We start from the raw sequence: 22136 nt of genomic DNA on the forward strand, positions 1-22136 counted from the left end.
CACACACACACACACACACACACACACACACACACACACACAGTCTCTCTCTTCTCTCTTCTCTCTCTCTCTCTCTCTCTCTCTCTCTCACACACACACACACACACACACACACACACACACACACACGGAGCACTGACTATGTGCTCTTACTGGTGACACATGGATGAACAAGACACAGAGGTTGCTGCACTCTGGCAGTTTAGACTACCAGGCCCTGGCAGAATTTAACAGACAGCTGAGGTCTACACTCTTCCCCAGCACAAAGCAAGGCCACATGGGAGACTTGCACTGAATGGCCCATGGGAAGTGTTTCCATTCATTTGGATGAATGGTCATCAATGTCACAAAGAGGGAAGAGATGATGGGATAGTTGCCTGAGAAGCAAGATGGGACTCTGACAGCTGGCTGATGGCTTAGAGACAGAGAAAGCAAGAGAGGAGCACAGCAACTCTCTACATGCGGAATCTACCTACCACAGTGTCTATCCTAGATGTATGCACTGACCCTTTGTGATCGATCACCCTTCCTGAAAGGAAGAACTGTGGCTTTTAAAAAATGACAACAGGGCATGTGGAGAACAGCAGTTACCATTCACATTTTTAGTCACTTGGTACAGAGATCTTTATAAGGAGCCTGGAATCTGTAATATTAGATTTTATTTTTTCTTTCCTAAAATTATACTTTTCAGATTATTTCAAGAACGAGCCCTATTACAATAGCAAGGGACTCTGAGTTCCTGTTGTTTATGGCAATCAGGACTCACATCTGGCACTCACAAGGCCTTGCATGCTATAGGCAAGAACAGCTACAGAGCCAGTTGCAGGGGCTGTCAAGTGGTCTGGAGAAAGATGCAGCTAAAGCGCTCTACAAGAAGCCGTCCAGGTGACCAGGCTTGAGCTCCGAGCATACCCACCGTTCCTGAATCAAGCCCCAGCCTGAGCTCCAGGCATACCCACCGTTCCTGAATCAAGCCCCAGCCTGAGCTCCAGGCATACCCACAGTTCCTGAACGGAGCCTCAGCCTCCTTCATAAGGGCATGGCTGTGACCTCTTCATTCTGGTGGTCTCAAATTTTCCCCTGGAGATGTAGCTTCTTTCTTTTTTTAAAATTTTCTTCCCAAACGAGTTCTCCCTCAGCCCAGACCTGTGTACATGTATGTTAGGCAGCCTATTTTCAGCCTGCTGACAGATAGTGGAAGCTTACACTATGTGCCACACTTTTCATTCATACACGTCCCAATGACCTAGCTCATGAACTCCCTCTCACACCCAGGTCTTGACATCTAGCCTCCTGTGGCCCACATCCTCCTTGCTAGTACATGACACTCTGCTGTACAAATCTGGAGGAAGAACTGCTGTAGAATCTGATGACTGCTCAGAGCACAAAACTCTCCAGCAAGCTGCACAAAGTTCTTAGATGCCCTTCTGCCTGCATGCCCATGTGTCCTGGTTCAACACATCTGTTGTTTCCTTAGTGCCCTCTGATTGTTGAGCCCTGACTAGAAGCCATGTGTAATCCTAGGGTGCCTACTATTCCTCACCAAAGCTTGTGTGCATGCCCACTAACAGTGCACTATCTTATTAGAAGCACCTGTTCCTACCTAATGTTTACCTCTGCTTCTTTGTTTCCTTCTTGTCAAGACAGACAAGTCTTTCTCCAATGCCCACATGGACACTACCAAACTTTCTAACTCAGTGCTGGTTCCCATAACACCTTTACCTGACTTCCTTTCCTCTTTTGCATTCCTAAATCCCTGACATTCTATGCCAGTCTTCTTTACAAATATACAAAGGAGAGCCTTTTTGAATTTCCCTTCTCAGCCAAGGCTGTCTGGCTTTACCATGGCTCAGGACTTGTGGGAGGCACAGCTGACATGTACTAGAATAGTTTCTAGCCTGGGAAAAGCAGTCTTGAAAGTACCTTTGGGGAAAGCCAATAGAAGGATGCCAGCCAGGGGCAGCTACCCACAGAGAAAGCAGCAAAGATCCACATGGAGGAGACCTGGGAGCAGCCAGCCAGCCAGGGTAGAAGTCAGGCTTCTCTTGATGGAACACCTCATTAATTTCCAATCTGAAAACTGTCCTCACATCAACACCCAGTCCATAACCAGGGCCAGGGGCAGAAGACAAAGGGCTTTTCATGGAAAAGGTAGGAAAAAAAAAAAAAAAAAAGGAAGAGGAGGAAACACTTGGACAAAATCCCTGAGGAGACTGTGTCCTGCCTCCTTTGCATAACCACAGGATTCAGGCTATACTGAATTCTACACAGGATTCTAGCACATACTGTGGGGTGCCACTGTTCAGAATGTCAGCGTAAACACAGTCTCTCCATAGACTGAAGGCATATGGATGAGAAATACATTATCTAAGGAGGTACCCACCTCCTGATCTACATCCTGATACCTACAAGACCTAAAACAGCCCAGTGTTGCTGGTCCCAGCCTCAGGCACATAGCCTTTGAGCATAACTTTGACACATCAGGGGGAGAGGCATTGACAATCAAGTTTACAGTTGGGCAATCAGGTGGGAAATACTCAAGAATCATGCCCACTCTTAGGTTCATACCTAAAGATTCAGACTAAAAAAAATCTTGTGGATACACACACACACACACACACACACACACACACACACACACTTGTTTATTTTTAGCTGAAGGTCATAACATAGATGATAAGAAATAAAATATACTTTAAATACATATTCATTTCTACAATTCATAGATACAAAGGCATGGAGAAACCTTTGGACATTCTGTCCTACTCCATGAAAATGTTTTTTTTTTTAACTTATTCTCTGAAAAATATAAACTCATTGAGACATCTTTGGTTCAAAAAACTACTAATACAGCTAATTTAAATTTTAAATAGCTAGACATGAGATGACTTTTGCACCTCTGGGCTTCTCATAGAGAACTTTTAGTTCAAAAAGCCTGGAAAGCAGAAAGAAACACTTTCCTGATTGGAACAAAAGCAGGCTGTGTGGAGTGGTGGGGGTGTTTGGGGGCAGCAGATTGCTGTTGCTTCTTAAAGCTATGAAGGCAAGGACAGCCTGGCCAACAAAGCTATCCCAGCTAACATGGTCATCCTGGCCATCCTAGCCAAAAGGACAGTCAAATGTGTCAAGAACAAAGTGTCTGGAAATGACCTGGACAGAGAAGGTAGAAAGGTGGGGACAGCAAAAGGCAGGAGATCGCTTGATGGAAGGGAAGGGGACTCCTTATGGAATGACCTGTGACCAACTAGCCAAACACTGTGGGGTGACTCCAGGGTGAGCAGGGGCCGGGGTTGGGGTCCTCCTTCACTAGGAGTCAGTCCCCTTCCCTTCCATCAAGCAATCTCCTGCCCTTTAAGCTGTTTACTGAAACAAACACCTCATTTCCTATCTTGAAAATGTTTCATTTTGAATTCTGCTTTTCATCCTCAAGCTTCAGAGCGTCACGAATGAATTCTGCTGCTCCTCTGATGTGACCTATTGTCCTCCTGGAGCTGCTCAGGAAAGGTATTAGTAGTGTGCCTGGGTATGAAACACAACACCCAGCACTGCTTTTAGTAGAAGCCTTAAGCTACATGGCACGGTGGGAACCTTGCTCCATAAGCCTGCTTTGGACCACAGTGACCCAGGAAGAATACAAGAATTGACTTTTCAAGCTTTTCAGTGGTGGTATCTGGCGGGCCAATGGCACGAAAATCCACAGGGGTCATTAAGGAAATGAAGAGCAGCACTGTGAGGAAGCAGGGCAGTGTTACCTGAGACACTCTGCAACTCCCAGTATGCAAGGTCACAAGGCTGAATCGGCTGCTGAGGATGTACATGCTTATCCAGGGCCCACCTTCTTACTAGGCAACTGGGATAAGCCCAACAGTGGAAACATGTGAAAATCAGGGCAAGTGGTTTCTGGGTAGAGGGCACTGAACTATGGGGTAGAAGTAAAACTCTGGTCTGGGCTTAAGAGTCTGGCAGGAGAACAGAATGGAGCAGAACATTTGCCCTGGAGTGCAGGGCAAAGGACATTTACCATTGGGGACCCTGACAGGGAGCCCATCGAATCACCTTCCCATGGTCTACTGAACCCGATTCCCAGCCCCTCCCTTTATTCTAGTCAAGGTAGGAGAAGTGCTGGCTCTTGTCCTGTGGGAGCTCACTGCCCACAGAGGCTGAGTCCTTCTTTAACCAGGCTCCCAAACTGTGACTCCTTCCTCACCTTGTCTGCCTTCCACTCAGCGAACAAATGCACTCCAACATCTCATCTACAGGTGAAAAATGTCTCAAATGACTTTTGCTTTTAAGTTGCAATATGCCTTCACTGCAGGAAATTTAAAACATACAGCCGGGAAAAGAGAGAATAGACAGCTTACCACCAGGATTGGTGGATGGGGAAATGTCTGAGATTTTTAATACTTTGTATGGTCTCTGAGTGCAACAAATACCACTCAATATTTACTAAGTGAATGAATAAGAATGTCATTGCTAAGAACGTCACATTGCTTGGGTTTCATTGTGAGGTTCTGGACTTGATCTTGGAAGAAACGGCATTTTAGCTGGATTATAAGGGACATACAGGCTTCCTGCTGGCAGAGCTGAGAGGAAGGGGCTGCAAGGAAGGGACAGAGTATGTATGGAGTCTCAGTGTGACAACTCTCTGTTAAGCTCAGAGAACCTCTCAGTAGTAAGAATAGAAGATGAGGGCCAAGGTATGGTGGTGACAGATGGTTATGCAGGGAGAGAGCTGGTCTCTGTAAGTCATGCTTCAAACATTGGACTTTTGGGGTTACTCAGGACATGTGGCCAGAGGAGATGAAGAAATTCTATAAAGGAATCAGATTCAGCTTCTAATGGGGAAACAATAATGGCCCTATTCTAGAAGGCCCCAGAATAAGACAATGTGGACTGGAATTAAGGCACTCGCTGTACTAAGAGAAAGGACTGAAGAGAGGCACCACCAAACAGCTTCAACTTGTTCAATGTAGCAGATGTAAAGGGGGCTAGAAATCTAAGGTCTGAGAGAGGGGCCACTAATAGATCCAGAAAGCAAGGGCTTATTTTCAGGTTGCAATGGGAGCATTTTTACTGATGAAGAGGAGGGAAGGATGAAGAGGAGGAGAGAGAAGTGCTGAAGTGAAAGGGAGTGGTACCAGTACTGGCTCAAGGAATACAGAGATTTTCTTGCAGGTGCTGAAAAGACCCATATTAAAAAACTAATAACAACCACAAAATACATTGGGGCAGCCTTCTCATAGCAGACCGTGCCTGCCTTAGAAAGCAGGATATTGTAGTAGTCTAAGGAAGACTGCAAGGCTTTGTCCACTCCAGTACCACCCCTTCCAACCGTATACCCCTATACCAAGAGAAGCCCTCACAACCTGCAAACTCGGCCTGGGGCTTCAGCCACACAAGCTTTGGATTTGCTCCTCTTCATTCACCTGGGTTCTTGTTTCTGGGACCTTCCATGGCAACCTGACCTCCTACCTGGTCTCAGGCTTTTAGTTCAAGTTTTCCAGTCTAGTGTTCAGGACTATCAGCCCTTGGACCTAGAGTATAGTATTGAACATTTCATTATGGGTATCTTGACTGTGAGGAAGAGATGTAACCACATCCCTGGACTTACCAACTGATCCATCTCTCATGTTGTCACTGGGTCTGGGTAAGCACAGAATGAAGAGTGTGGTCAGTGGGCCTTGCCCCACAACCCTGTCTGCAGTTCCAACCCTCATACTTCTTATCTGGTGTGGTTTGGAGGGAGGCCCAGCACCCTTGCAGACCTGTGCCTCTTTTACACCTGTCTTCTAGCCCTCATGGAGCAGAAGGCCTGGGTTCCATATACTGCTTCCAAAAGAAACTCCAAAGGCCAGTGAGTGTTGGAGTTTTCCTAGTGTTTCTTTTATGACCCCCATATTCTAGAAGCACATTAGACCAGGCAGCTTTAATTTCTCAGGGCTGCCCCTGGCAGCATAATTTAGACATAGTTTTCTTTTCTTTTGACTTGAGGTAGGATGATTCTATGGGCTTTTCTTTTCTATTTAGTCATTTTTTAGTTATTTAAAAAAATAAGTATTTATAAAAATATAAAAGTTATTCATATTTTTACAAAACATTAGAAGATAGAAAAAAAATAGAAAAAATTACTCACAGTCTTACTAACCAGAATATAGCCACTGCTGGCCTTTTCTGTTATTTCCTCTGGTCTTTTTCCATTCACCACCCCTAAGCCTGCCCCCACATCCACCAGATCATGGTGCTGGCACCCTGCACTCAGAGCTCCCTCTCTGTAGTTCAGATAATGTTTGCCTCTAAGAGCTTGAAAAGGAACGTTTTACCAGATAATTAAGAGCTATAAAAACCAAATGTAATGTGTGTAGCTCTATTTGATCCCAATTTGGACCAATCAATTGGCGAGAACCAAGGAAATGTATTACGGACTAGGTTTTGGATGGCATCCTGATACCAGCCCTCATTGTTAGGTGTGCTGAGGACATTGTGGTTATATAAGAGAATGCCCAGATATTTAGTCATATATCAAAACACACATGAGTGTAATGACATGTCTGTGGTTTGTTTTAAAATACTATAGTCTTAACAGAGAATGAACTCTTGACAGTACTGAATCTGTGAAACAGGAATGGGGCCTATTGTGATGTTTTCCTTACACTACACATACTTGATTTTTTTTCTAATTAAAGTCCATATCATTCTAACACTATTTTTCTGTTTTATTATTATTATTATTTTTTTATGAGAAAGGGTCTTGCTATGTAGCCCTGACTGACCTAGTGCTCACTATGCAGCCCAGGCTGCAGCTGTCTCAGAACTATTCAAACTCCCTGTATCAAGGCACTTCTGTGGCGATAGAAAAAGGAATGTCACTGCATTCCCTGTGCAGCCTTTTCCTTCAAAAGATTCTTATCTGTCTTGTTTTGGTTTGCTTGATTAAACAGGAGCTCATCTCCAAAATATGGCTCGTGGACTCTTGGGGGCCCCTGAGTCCCATTCAGGGGCCTATGTGGTCCAAAATGTTTTTAGCCATAATCCAGGGCATTATATAGCCAACTCTGTATATTGCCATTCATAACAGTGGTCTAGAAGCCCTGGCAGGCAAAACATTTCACCTGCATAGGACACAGTGGTCACACTACTCCCCCCTACCACACAATGGCAGGGAAGAGAGAACTAGAATGTTCTCATGGAACAAGCAAAATCCATTACTTTTCTATGTCTCAACCCCAAGTACTTATCTTTGTCATTTATTCTCCATGAGGCAGGAGGATGACCTCTGGAGGAAAAGTATGTACATAGCTAGCTGTGAGCTGAACTGATAAATAGTATCCTTTCAAAAATACCAATTTTATCTCAAGGAACAGCTGACATTGAAAACATGGTTATTTAGACTTGGGTATTTAGTATTTCAAGGAAACAACTGACATTGCTTATCACTCATGATACAAGTTGAACTTTTGCAAAATAAGAATTCTAGAAACTGGCATCTGATACATGAGCTTATGGGTTTCCTAACACTGAAAAGGTTGGGCTACTAAGAATAACAATGACACCAACAATGTGGTTTTTAAAGTGCTATATTGAAATGTGCCCACAGTTAGAGATCAGCATATCAAGTCAGTACTTTCTAAATGGCCAGTATACATTAAAAAGTCATGCCTGGGTAAAAGTTCTACTCTCAGTAGATTTTTATGTAACCTGATTAACAAAGTTCATCTGATATTGTGTTAGTCTGTCCGGGCTGCTATAACAAAATACCACAAACCAAGTGGTTTAAGCCATAGAAATTTACTTCCCACAGTTCTGAAGGCTAAAAGTTCCAGATCAAGTGCCAGCCAGTCCAGTCCTGGTGAGGACTGTTTCCACAACTCCAGCACAGCAGCTGCTCAGCAGCATCTTCCACATGTCAGAGAAGAGACAGCAAGCTCTCCGCTGTGCCTTCTGTCCTTTTTTATGGGCATGAACTCTACTGGTACATTGTCCCACTCTGATGACCTCATGTAGTGTGCACATGCATCTGTGCATGTACATGAATTTGAGTGTATGTGGTCACTCCCGTCACAGTGCACACACAAAGGCCAGAGGACAACCTCAGTTTCCACCTTCTAGTATAGATGGAGACAGGTTTTTCTATTGTCTGTTACTCTGCTGTGTAAGGCAGTTGGCTCAGAGCTTCCAGGGATTCTCTTTGCTCTGCCCTGCCGTGTATCTCAAAGTAGGAGCACTGGGATAGCAAATACTCACCATTATACCTGGCTTTACATGGTTTCTGAGGATTTGAATTCAGGCCCTCATGTTTGCATGGCAAGTATTTTTACCTACAGAGCCAGCTCCCTAACTCAGCAGCTTTCTTCCTCTTATCTTTCTTATTTACATTCCTTTTTTCCTCTTCTTCTAATTTCTTTATTATCTCTCTCCCATTCCTGCTTCCTCTCTCATTTCTAGTTCTCTTTGAGACAGTTTTTCTGAGTATCCCAGGCTGGCTTTCAACTCACAAGCTTCATGCCTCAGCTTCTATGATAACAGAGCCAACAACGAGGCCTTATGAAGCTTCCTAAAGAAGGGCTTTGTAAGTGCTGCTTTGTTTCTGAGACTGCACATACCTGAAGACATGCTTTTTGACTTTCACAGTTTACTGATAGCTTAGCAGGGTATATCTGATGGGGATCCTATCCTTCTAGACAGGGAGAAGTTTTCCCTGCACTATCACAAAGCTTTTGAGGTTGGAGTAAAAGAGTCTGAACTCGGTTTACCTTTTGGTCTATTGTGTGTGTGGCTTGCTTTGGCCTTCCTAAGGCCTCTCTCTGGGTCTTTCCTTGTCTCCCATATCCCGAGACTCTATGAAGGTTTGTACGTTAGGGATGGTACGTCCCCACCACTGGGGTTGCAGTGAACTTTCTGCACCTGCAAAGCCACATCCTTTAAAAATGAATGGTTTCATTCAGCATCTCTTCCCATTTCCTCTGCTCTGGGTTTTGGAACCAGCACAGAGCAGGTTCAGGTAAGGGGTGTGTCAGATTGATCCTCTAATTTTCTTTGATCGTTCTGGAATATTTAACTTTATTTTAAACCAGAATCATGAATCTTTATTTATTTCTATCCTGTTTTTAATCTGTAAAATCTCCAGCCCCTGCCCCTCAAAAATACAGCCCTTTGAAGATAGCTATCATAGCATAGATAGCTTCTGTTTAAAATTCTCTAATGGTTATCAAGGATGGCTCCTTCTCCTTGTATGTGTGCTTTGCTGTAATTATTTTAGGAAAGATGCTTTCCACTTGGTTGTCTCTTCATGCATGAAAGTTAAATACTATAGCTGGGCATTATGACAGGAGCAGGGGTGAACCTGAGGCAGGGGGCTCTCTGTGAGTTCCAAACTATCATGGTTTACATAGCAAGTTCTAGATTAGCCACAGTTACACAATGAGACCCTGTCTGGAAAAGGGGGAGGGGGAGGGGGAGGGGGAGAGGGAGGGGGAGGGGGAGGGGGAGGGGGAGGGAGGGAGGGAAGAGAGAGAGAGAGAGAGAGAGAGAGAGGAGAGAAGGAAGAAGAAAAGAAGAGGAGGAAGAAGAGGAGGAGGAGGAGGAAGAAGAAGAAGAGGAGGAGAAGGAAGAGGAGGAAGAGGAGGAGGAAGCAGCAGCAGCAAAGAAATCCCAAAGGTGATGGGCGGTGGTGGTGCACGCCTTTAATCCCAGCACTTGGGAGGCAGAGGCAGGCGGATTTCTGAGTTCGAGGCCAGCCTGGTCTACAAAGTGAGTTCCAGAACAGCCAGGACTACACAGAGAAACCCTGTTTCGGAAGAAAAAAAAAAAAAAAAAAAAAAAAAAAAAAAAGGCTTGTACTGTGCAAGTCACTCTAAGCTTTACTGGACTGGACTGGATAGTGTTGGGCTGCTGGTTGAAAGGTCCTTAAGCATGCTGCTGACTGGTTATTCTTGATTAGATTCCGCAGAGAAAGATATTCCCCACCCCAGACCTTCTGCATCCATCCACCGTGGAACTCCGGTCTAGTGCAAGCACATGGTGCTTATCACAATAGATAGGATGAGGCAGTGTACATGGAGAATGAATGACAAAATAGAATTCATTACTACCTTGCCTTCAGGGGTCAGCTTCCAGATCACAGAGAAGGTCAACTTGTCAGTCATGGGGTTGAGGCTGCAGAGTTCCTCACAAAGAAGCCTGGGGAGCATGGGGACCACCTGTGAACAGAGGAGAGTTTCTGAGCACCCTGGTCTAACCTGAAGGAGCCTGTCTCAGGCTCTCAGGCATAGCCCAGATGCAGAGTTTTGGTGAGCTTCCAGAGTGAGCTGCTTGGGAAGCAGGTTTATTCCTCATGGCCTCTGCAGAAAGAGTACACTGTCTCAGCTCTGCCTGGGAAGTAGAAAGGGAAGTATCAGACAGTAACAAACACTGTCACTGTTTGTAGTTACAGCCCAACCTCTGCATCCCTAGGTTTTGCCAAGGCTAGAAAGGTTTCTTCATTTTTAAAATTGCATCTGCAGGGAATACAGGACTTTTTTCTTGTCATTATTCCCTAAGTAATAAAATACAATACTACATTAATGATTGTGAATTATTTGCAGAAGATTTGGAGCCTACAGGAGGAAAGAGCTGGAGAGATGGCTCAGCAGCTGTGAGAATTTACTATTCTTGCAGAGGTCTGGTTCCTAGCACCTACATAGTGGTTCACCCCAGTTCCAGGGGATCTGATGCCCTCTTCTGGTCCCTGTAGGTACCAGACATTCACAAAGTTCATACACACTCTTATATAAGATAAAAATAATTTTTAAAAAGAATATGGGGGAGGTTTGGTGATATAACTGTTCTGACTGAATAACATTTTTAAGAATTCAATGTCTGAGTATAAAATCTTATTAATGTAAAATAACCAGTTATTTAATTTAGTAATTGAATATACCATAAATTACAAAATTATTTTGGAGTATAAACAGAATAATACAATATAACTATTACAATTGAAGTTGATAAATTCAGATTTACAGATGAACATTGGCCAACCAATCACCCATTTTTCAGGATTTTCAAAAATTGCACTATTTATTTACATGTGTGTGTGTGTGTGTGTGTGTGTGTGTATGTATGTATAGCATGGCACATATGTGGGGGTCAGGGACAACTTAGGGGAATTAGTTCTCTCTACTATGTAAGTACTAGAGATTGAACTCAGATCGTCAGGCTTGACAGCAAGCACATTATTCACAGAGCCTTTTTGTCAGCCCCATTTTTGCAGCTTTTAAGCCTGAATTATTTCTCTTAATATTCTAATCTCAAAATAATAAACTGACCTTGCTGATTATGGTGGCACACACTAATACTAGCACTCAGAAGGCAGAAGTAGAAGCAGACAGATAGATCTCTGTGGGTTTGAGACCAGCCTGGTTTACCTAGAGAGTTCCAGGCCAGCTAGGGTTATATAAACAATCAAATAAACAATAAAAAAATCTAATTATATGACCTGTTTCTTTTAACAAAAATAATTTGTATTTAATATACTTCAAATGATGAGAAATAGTTGTCACTGAATATTATTTATATTATTTATAATACCAGAAACAAATTAGTATCTCTCCCTGCTCTCCCTACCAAGATACTTTGCCTTCTCTCCCTCCTGCTTCCAAATCTATTCCTTCTTCCATATCTTTCTTGATTATAATATTACCACCTACTCTCTTTCCCAAATTGAAATAGCATTATAAACCATTTCTTTCCCATATTTACTGTGGCCTAACTTGACATATACTGTTGAATCCTGTGCTGGGTTCAATTCACTGGGAAGGGAGGGCTGTTACACTATATTTATGTAAATTTAGCAGATTTCTTTATTAGTAAAATCAAAACCAATCCCCATGGTTTATCTCACTTTGTGAAGTTTCTGTAACGTGCTGTTTCCACAGAAAGCATGCCCTTGATGTGGAAGAAGAAATTTAAGATGCATGGCCAATATTGGTAACAAGAATTAATAGCTGTTTGGCAGTATTCTAGAAGTTTTACACCCCATGACTACGTGAAAACTTTTGTAACAGCTTCTATATGAAAGTGTTATTGAAGTTTTCTCTTTTTCTTATCTGTTTTTTTTTTTTTATACCATCAGTCCAAATGACGCAAACTATTTGCTATTTTATTTTTTTTTTGTTTGTTTGCTGGTGTTGCCTAGGCTTGACTCAAAGGATGGCTTTGCTGAAGAGGCTCTGAACTTCTGACCCCCCACCTCCTGAGTGTTGGGATTACATACAGGTGTGCATGGCCATACTTGGTTTATGCTGTGTTGGGGATTTAACCCAGGGCTCTGTGCACGCTAGGTCAGCTATGGCCTCAGTACCCCACTAGCTTTAGTAAGACGTTAAAATGTGTTCTAACATATGACATTTTCTTGTATGTCAAGTGTTTTATAAATCACTGCATCTTCATCTACACCAACACACTACAGAGTTTCTGTGTCATACGCACTGTTTTGTAACAACGTTACAAAGATATTTATATAATTTCAGCCTTTGAACTATGCTGTGAACTGAATTGTACCTAACCATTTATATATTGAAGCTGTAGTCGCCAGTTTAACAGTATTTGAAGACAGTGTTATTAAGTGATTACTAAGGTTAAATGAAGTCATAAGGGTGGGACCTAGTTACACAAAATTGATTTTAGAGGATGAGGGGACAAAGAACACACAGTCCATCTCTCCAAGTAGGTACAGAGATAAGGCCATGTGAGGACACAGCAACGAGTGAGCCTGGCAGTTTTCACCAGGAATCACACTGGCTAGCACCTGAAACTGGGAAAAACTATATAGGTCTGTTGTTGAAGTCACCCAGTCTGTGGTGCACTATAATGGAGGCTGATCAAAGCCCACACGTTTTCTGGGTTACATTGTCAGATGACAACACCAAATGTTCTGTGAAAACTCACTGCAACAATTAGTCCAGCACTCAATATTTATTTTTGTTGTTGTTTCTAATTGAACAGTGTTCAAGGAAGTATCATACTTCAAGTTATAATATTATTTGGTCATCATACTTTAGTGTTTGTCAAAACAAAGTCATTGTATCTTGGGCCTAGACTGGACCTTGAGACACAGAGCGCTGATAGGAAAAACTGGTGAAATCCAAATAAAGGAGGAAGAGCAGTTACAGCACGGCCCCAAAGGTGTCTCCTAAGTTATTCATTTATAAATTATGTTATACAGAAATATAATTTTTTGCTTTTTATAATAGTAATCTTGATCTATTTTTCACAAACAAGTATGGGCTAAAATTTTGTGTATAAAATGAAGAACAGAAGAGGGTTCAAGGTCTTATGGTCATTAAGCAGCTGAGGGCAGTGCAGCAGAGGCAGCAGCAGGTGGAAATAAGGAAGGCTTTGGACACTGACCTCAGACCCTGGGCCCAGCACTTCTTGATAATCTAGCATGTTAGGACAATTCTGAACATCGGTTTCCTTCAAAGTAAAATAGCTCTGAAATGCCCACTAACAATCAATGGAAGAGTCCAAGCCCTGTGTCACTTGGCTCAGCCTTCCTTATTCAGCCCTGTGCCCGGGTACTCCCCTCTAACACACACAGCCTGAGCCCATGAGCCATCCCACTGCAAGCCCTTCACCTGCCTTGTCTGCTTGCTGTTCCAGCTTGTGCACATGGTGTTCCCATTTTCTGGACCCCTTTCTGGACACTTTGCTTCAGGCAAACTTTGGCATATACTTCCACAATCAGCTCCTTGCCATTTCCATGCTTATCCAGACTCCCCCAGGTAGAGAGTGTACTGTTTTATAACTTCCCCTGATCTTTCACAGAGGCTGTGGGACAGTCCCAAAGAATAAGCTACTTTGCCCTCCGAGCTCTGACCCCTTGCATCCGGATCCCTTGTTAGGTGCCCTGACTCCAGGATATGGAACCCCCAAGAACAAAGGCAGGTTGGTGTGGCTTTGTCCTTCTATCTACCTTCACACAGGAGGCACTATTAGTACACAGATGATTGACTTCTGTTATAAGATAAATATCCTGTTTTTTTCTATGTTCTCTCTCTGTATCTGTCTGTCTGTCTGTCTGTCTGTTTCTCTCTCTCTCTCTCTCTCTCTCTCTCTCTCTCTCTCTCTCTCTCACACACACACACACACACACACACACACACACACTCGTGCAGCAACAAAACAGTAACAACCAACCAACCAACCAAATTCCAACAGTTCATGAAATCCTTGCTGACAGATATTCTACTTTAGTGTCTTTACCAAAAAATGTCCATGGCAATTAGTACTTTCAGTAGAAAGGGAAGATTTTTTTGGCTACCCTCTGGAAAACAAAAACAAAAACAAAAACCTACTAGCATACCCTGCAGCTGTCCAGGTTATCAAAACTGTTTTGCTCCTCCCACTGATCAGGTGCCAAAGACCTCAAGTTTCATGAAGACTCTGTGGCAGCAGAATTACATTTAATTTTTAAGGGACAGTTCTTTTAGTACACTGTCTACTAGCTCCTGGGGAAGGAATCAGATGGAATTCAGAGGAAACAGTACATGTTCATCCAGTTTTGTAAATAGGTGGTTAGGCCTGTGCCTTTCAAAGGAGAAGAAATTAAGAGGTTATGATCACATTTGTGGTTTGGCACACTGCAGCCTCTCATAAATCCACTGGTCCTCCAGGGGTCACTGTGCATGCATTCCTGCTCAACCTGGAGTACAGCAGGCTTTCTTGTGGAAGAGGACTGGTGAGATGGGGCTATTCTCTTAAAGGCCACTTTCTCAAAATTCTGCCCGGGCAGGTGAGGAGGAAGAGAGGTGCTCATGGGCTGTGTGAAGCTAGTCATAGTATCTGGAGAGATTCTGGGCCCAAGTGAGGTGCAGAACACCAAGATAACCAGGAAGGATCTCTCTGTAGAGAAAGTCCTGCTGTAGACAGCATAGGACCAGTGCCTATGCTCTATAGGGCTTGATATGTGGGGCTATGCTCTCCTGGCCCTGCCTGTATCACACTCCCTCCTTATCATGGACTTCCGTCCCAGTTTCCCAGCTGCCTAACTCTCATTGTCCTAACTGCATGCTATGTATTCGATCGCCTAGTCTGCCTTCTTTGTTCTTGGGACCCTACTGGCTAAACACTGATGGTGGCAGGAAACATGCTGGGCTGTATAGGGATGCATCAACAGATAGTCTCAGCTCCTGTCAGGACTTGATAACATCTTTCCCAGGCTTCATACTCGGTACTTCTCTCCTCTAATTCTTCTACCCTCTCACTCTTTCTCAGCAGAAAAATTCGTTTCTTGTACTCAGAGAAGGTAGACTTAAGTCCTTTCTAAGCACTTTCCATCAACTAGCCTCTTGAGCCAATTTCCCTAGCTTTTCAGGGATGCCCTGGGCCCATTATCTCATGGCAAGTGTCCCATACCTTCATTCTGGAGCTCTTGCTAGTGATCTTCCTACTCTGCTGGTTTGATTCCCCAACTGCAAAGATGGAGCTGCTCTTAACTCCTCTGCCAGTCACACTCCTTGTCTCTCCACTTGAAGTTTCTCAAAATGGTTTAGTTTATACTTCTCATCTTCCATTTTTTCTTAATTACAAAAATTATACACTCCTTATAGGAATTTTAGATTCTATAAACCAAGACTTGAAAGCACAAACACCGTGGGATACCAGTTCTTTGGATGTTAGCATGATGGTACAAACCCCACGCCTTTCATTTGTGTACATATGACCATATGGAAGGTAATATATTGTGGAGTCTATAACCGTATGTTTTTTTTTTTTCAAAATATAGAACCAGTGGACACTCAAGACTGGCCTTTCCTGTACGTTCTTCTCAGTTGGCCGTCACCTTCTGTCCTCTGTTCTTCCTGTGGTACTGCCTCCTTCCCCTTGGTTTCTGTCTTATCTACTCTGCATTCTGAGCCCTGCCTTTTCTTGGAATCTAGACTCCTCTGTTCTGACACCTGAATCTGGACATCACAAATTCTCTAAACACAGCATGAGAACAGAGAGCCTGGTGTTTTCCTCCTTTCGTGTGTTTCCATCCTCTGTACGGATGTTTCTGTAAGAACAGTATCTTATCCTCCAACAAATGAGCAAATAAACCACAAAACTTCCTGAATCATTTAAGAAACAAGACACCGCCATTCCCACTTTCCCACCCCGTCTCACTCCCGAGCTATTGGGTATTACCTTGTGACAGCAGCAGTCCTTGCCTACGACACCCAGTCAGTGCCTGTGCCTGAAGGTCTGGCATTCTAAACCTCTGTCAAGTGATTCTCTTTGTCTCCATTTACGGTGTTCAAATGTGGACACTTGTTTTCCCCCTTTGGATATAGTTTATAGCTCTTCGTGGAATCACTGTGGGTAGAACTTCTGTTATAATCTAGAGATGATTTTGAATGTTCTCTCATTCAAGGGTTTGTGTAATCAGAGCTTGTTTCTCAGTACAGTAGTGCTGACAGATGGTAGAGCCTTTAAGAGGTGAGGCCAATGCTGGCTCCTTCTTTCATCCTAGCTGTGTCATGCCATATGATGTTTTCTTTTTATACAGTTGTTACCATACTATCTGCTTTGAAGTGATAAAAAAAGGGGTCCTCACTAGAGATGACCTTACGCTGTTTAGACTTTCAGGCTTCAAAATTCAATATGCACCTTTAATCCCAGCCTTGTATGATAGAGGAAAGCAGATCAGGGATTCAAGGTCACCCTCAGCTACAAGGAGAGTTTAAGGTTAGCCTGGGCTATATGACACTTTGTCTCAAAACTAACACAAACAAACAACAATAGCAATAACAACATAAAAGCAAACCAAATCGACCAATCAATTATCAAACAAAGAGTTAAGATTCAAAATTGAACTTAATAAACCTCATACCCAGCTTCAGGTATTTCATGGAAATAATGGAAAGCAGAAAAATAAAGTTTACTTCAGTAATTTTTATTTTTTAAAATATGAATACTCTTCAAATTTGCATGTAAGCTTTTCTCAAGGGCCGTATTAATCTCTGCATCCTAAGTTTAGTTGTGTGTTGCTGAAGCAAATATTACCTCCCTTATGCTCTTTACTTTTAGGGTTGTGTGTGTGTTTGTATGCCTGCATGAACGTATGTGATTGTATGTGGCTATGTGTACTTGTACATGAGCAGAGATCAGTAGGTATCAGATCCTTCAGAGCTTGAATCACAGGTGTTTTATAAGGACATTTGGCTTGTTAACCTGGCTACTGGGATATCTTTGAGGTTTGGTCATGATTATGCAGCAAGTGCTCTTAACTATGAGCTGGTGATATCCTGTAACCCTATTCAGGCAGATGCTCTGCTAGCAATCACTACATTCTCTGTTTTAGCAATCTTATTTACATTAGGTCTTGTTGCCTTTACCTTTCCCAGGAATCAGTGTGCTAGATGAGCTGGAGTTTGGTCTCTTATTGATGAAAGGGTCCCAGATACTTTTGGTTGGACCAAGAAGTCTTCACTAAAGACTAGACTTATAGGTTGAATATGATGACAGAGGCGGAGAAATTCTGAGCTATACAATAACACCTCAAGTCTATAACAACAAAAACAAAACACAGAAAGAGCAAGGTTGGGTCCCTACAATCAGTGGCCAAGAGTCATGTGTACTACAAGCTGCTATGGAGAAACTGCCCTCTGCATTTATCTCAATGTAAGTAGCAGCAGTACCTGGAGAAATAGCTTCTTATCCCCCCACCCTTTGCTTCTCCTTCCTTTTTGCTGTGTGATAGGCATTGCTGGAATTGGAGGTGACTGTTCAGCAGGATACTATAGCATTGATAAACACTTTGGAGAGTCTATGAACGAGGGTGTCTGCCTCTGTTGGGGCACTTACTCAAAGTTTCAAGGGGCAGTGATGTGGAAAGGACCCTGGTACTGATATGCTAGCCCTGACTTGGACTGAATTCTCCTTTATGAGAATGCTCAAGAGAGTTTCTACTTAGAAGGAAGGCCATTCAACTGTTCTCAAAACTGAGCATAACCTATAACTCTGAAGGAAGCCCATACTGCTTAGTCTGCTACTGCAAACCTCTTCCAACTTCGTATCCCAGTAAGGTAACACTACATGCTGTTCCTCAAACACAGTATTTCTAAAGCCTTTATTTATTTTTTCTGTCTTCATCTCCATCTCTCTGTGTCTCTCTCTATATGTGCACACAAGTGTGTGCGCCTGTATGAGCTCTGTGCACCACCAGAGGCCAGGAAAGGCTAGATCCTCTGGAACTGGAGATACTAGTAGTTGTGAGATGCCAGGTGGGTGTTGGGAGCCAAATTTGGGTTTCCTCCAGGAGTAGTAGGAACTCTAAACTGCCAAGCCATCCCTCCAGCCTCTGAGCATACTTTTTTTTACCCTCTGCCTGGAAGGTCCCCAGTACCTGTTTCTATCTATCTAGACATTTTCCTAAAATGTGAGACACTGTAAAGCTGACCTCCATGTCATCTTTTTCATTTTTGCAGAAGCTGTTCCCCCCCTCCTTCTAATCCAGGCAGGCACGCCTTCCCTTTCCTCTCTGGACCTCTGTAACTAAGGCAGCCCAGTGTACCGGAAGTGCTTATCATATGTCAGTCTTTTCTGATCAGGACCAGGACTAGTATCCCTTTCAGCTTTGCATCCCTGACACCTGCAGTTTTCAGTCCTGCTTCATGGGGAAGAACGATAGATCTGGCAGCAGAGAAGGCAGAGAACTGGGGAATGTTTTAGACCTAAGCCCAAAGTTCAGTCCGGACAGAGCTTAAAGGCTGGCTATAGAGAAAGGAGTGGTGACAGGACCCTGACTTTCTAAGCATTCTGGACCAGGGCTTGGGAGAGTTGAGGGAACTGGTCATTTAGGTCAGCACACCACTGCCCAATACTGCTGGGTGGGGGTACCAATAAGACTATAAAATCTTACATGAGCCTCAGAGAGCAGAAACATCTGCTAAAGCCACAGCAGGCAGACTGGCCAAGTTCAGCAGTGGGTGAGCCAGGACAGCCCTGTGACCAGTTGAAAGGGCCACAGAAGGGAAGAATCAATCATCTGGGTGCAGAGGAACAGGAAGGATGAGCAGTGATATCAGGCCAAACACTCACAAGTAATGGGGGTCTCCTACTGTCTGAGAGGTCACACTCTACCTTTTTAAGCCAAGGTACTGGATGGGTCACCAGGTAACCTGCCCCTCATTCCCCCAGTGCACTCCAGATCTACAGCATGGCAAGTCAGGGTTTTCTCCTTTGTTTAGGACTTAGAGTTTTTCACACCAAGGCATGCTCAGCTAGGTCCCCACTCACAAACTAAAGGAACCTAAAGGAAATAGATAATATACTCGACAGCCATCATCTCTACGTAAAGGGTCTCCCTTTTCATACCAACACTTGTATGAATTCAGAATTCGAGCAACTCTCTGCTACACAGTTTGACATTAACAAAACAGCAACACTGACAACCTGCTGGTGTCAGAAAGGAACATCTTAAAACTCTTTGGACTCTACATGAAGACAGGCTTCCAATCCCAATCTTTGATCTCTATTATAAAGCACTACCAATAAAATATCCTCGAGATTTATGGGCGAGCTTTCATCCGAGCTGTTTCACACCTAAAATAACATGCATGGCTGGGCCAGCAGACACAAAGCTTAGGTTTAGCTTTCAACTGTTTAGGTTTTCTTTTACTTTTAAAACTTAATTCACTATTTTTTTTCTAATTACCTTAAAACTTAAAATTAAATTGTATTTCTTTCCCAGGGAAGATATTAGCTGAGCAGATATTATAGCCTCTGAAAATAGGTTCAAGTTCAGATACACAGTTGTCCCCATCCTAACAGAACCATCGTTGTCAAAAGAAAGGGTGGGTTTTAACATTTAAACAGACACTATTTGAATTTATCTTTCTCTTAGCTATGTTCCCTCGTTAACGTGGGTAACTGAGTCCTTACACTGTGAGTCAAATCTCAACAAGAGGAATTTCATTTAATGCCAGTGAGCTAGGGTCTGGACCCAAGACTGGCTCCCTGTATACTGTCCTACTCTCTGGGGTCATCCAACTAAGCTTAGACTGTGACTCTGACCACCACTCACTTATAAGTCGCCATCTCAGTGAAAAGAAGCGAGAGCCACATTTCCTATAGATGGGAAGTCAACTGTAACTCCTACCCCGCCCCCCTGGACACCCCGCCCCCCAGTTCCCTGGAGTGACAGAGTTGGGAAAAATGATTTGGCTAAATGAGAGAACACAGAGTATGCAGAGGGAAAGGCAGCTCACCCGCTTTTAAGACCTTTATAGGCAAAGTAAAGTGAAACCAGCAGAAAGTTCCTGGACACAGCCCTTTAAGAAACAAAGCTGAGTAGGAAGAAAGGTCAGAGCAGTGCTTCAAAGGCATCAGAATGCACAGCTCCTGCTGTCCAAGGTTGCGGGCTGGTACCTCTAGCTCCTGCCAAGCTGGAGGCAGGGCTGAGCAGTGGAGGTTCACAGCCCTTCTTCCACCAGCTCCCACCTTCAGAGGTTAGCAGCAGAGCCTCAAGCAGCACCACCAAAGAGATTCTTGAACTGTGACAGTCACAATACCAAGTAAAGGGAACAGAGAGGGAAACACTAGTAATAATCCAATTTCATTCTTTTGGTTTTTAATTTTGACACAGAATTCCTGGTTATAAGAGGAGTCTGCAGCTTTGAGACAAGAGACAGCCACCTGCTCAGAGGAAGGGGTTTAAAGTTCTCATCAAAGGGCAGAGTTAAACTACTACAAATGAAGAGTGTTTCCCACTTACTCACTTGACACAGCCTTTAAGTGTAAGCAGTTATTTCCCATCTCTACTCTAGAGTTTTTGTAGCTACAAGGATCTGGAAGCTCATCTTCCTTCTATGTCTGGACCATGGAAAAGCCAGGTTTGGCCAGCATCACTGTCAGGCAGAAAGTACACATGGGATGCCTTCAGCCTGAGGTCAAGTGGAGTCATTGTATAAGAGTCAGAACTGCACTCTCAGAAGGGTCAAGCTAAGAAGTGGCCCTAGAGTTTAATATGTTTTTTTTTTTTTTTTTTTTTCTCTTCAAGATGCTTGCTTAGTATAGATACCAAAAAGAGACAAAGTTGAATGGAGGCCACTCTCCCAAAAGTATGTGTGTGTATTTTTGTCTATGTGAGTACAGGCATGCACTGCCATGATGCATGTATGGAGGTCAGAGGACAACCTTGAGTGGTGGTCCTTACCTTCCAACTTGCTTGCCATAGTGTCTCTCTTGTTTGTCACTGTCCATGCCTCTGTGGCCTGCCTTACAGCATCTAAACAACATAATTACCAAAGGACTAAACCTTTCTGGGGAGCACATAAAACAGGAGCTCAGACAGCCAGAAAAGAATGTGTTTTCAAGGCCTTGTTTGTCAAAGTATGGAGGCAGCAAGAAAAGCCAGCAAGCCCTAAGAGAAAGGGGAGGTTGTCTTATAAACAGGATAAAAATGCCCAAAGGTATGTGAAAACCTAGACACCAGTGGACCTCTTTTTAAGTTCCCTGCAGGTTCCCTATGTAGGCAGAGACCTCAGAACTTCAGTTGGTCACTCTAGAAATCATTCTACCTAAAATAAACAGGAAGCTGGAGAGGTGGCAGACAGACTATGAGGACACTCTGCTTGTGAGGCAGAGTTCATGGCCTTGTGTTCCTTTTACCAACAGTGTGGGCACACAGGCAGCTTGTAGTGGTCAGGGTAGGAATCTGTACCCCTTCCCTGAGTGATGACATTTGGAAATTCTCAGAATGGAGTAGGTGTGGCACCTGGCTAGTCTCTGGTCCCTAAGAGCTGGGCCAAGCAAGCAATATCAAGCTTCAAGAATGCTTTGGGGTGGGTTGGCAGGAGTTGGGGCAGACATTTTATCTTGCTATAGTCAATGATCAAACACCAAAAGTTATGTTCTAGAGCATGGGATTGGGGAGGGAAGGTTCAAGTCATTAAGTTCATGGGAGCTGGAGAAAAAGTGAATGTCAAGACAGCCCCCTAAAAGATGAACCAAACTGAGCAGGTGAGCACTGTCAGAGAACAAAAAGGCTGGAGGAACTCATGAACTACAATGGAGGATAGAGATAAGTCACATATGTTCTTTTATTTACAGTTATCTTCAGGCCAACTGCAATGCCTAGTAGATACTTGGTGCTTGGTAAATACCTGTTAAAGGGA

General features: G+C 43.4%; 1 protein-coding gene across 6 annotated transcripts in view; it reads right to left on the bottom strand.

Moving 5' to 3' along the window:
- The window catches only part of Dis3l2 (DIS3 like 3'-5' exoribonuclease 2), a 309644-nt gene that overhangs the window by 59139 nt on the left and 228369 nt on the right, over positions 1-22136 (bottom strand). For all 6 annotated transcript variants that reach the window (XM_076914866.1, XM_076914868.1, XM_034521596.2 and 3 more), the window contains one exon: positions 10089-10196. In XM_076914866.1, coding sequence (XP_076770981.1) covers positions 10089-10196 — 108 coding nt within the window. The remainder of the gene's footprint in view (positions 1-10088; positions 10197-22136) is intronic.

The sequence above is a fragment of the Arvicanthis niloticus genome, chromosome 17 (assembly GCF_011762505.2).
Source record: "Arvicanthis niloticus isolate mArvNil1 chromosome 17, mArvNil1.pat.X, whole genome shotgun sequence".
In the NCBI taxonomy this organism is placed as follows: Eukaryota; Metazoa; Chordata; class Mammalia; order Rodentia; family Muridae; genus Arvicanthis; species Arvicanthis niloticus.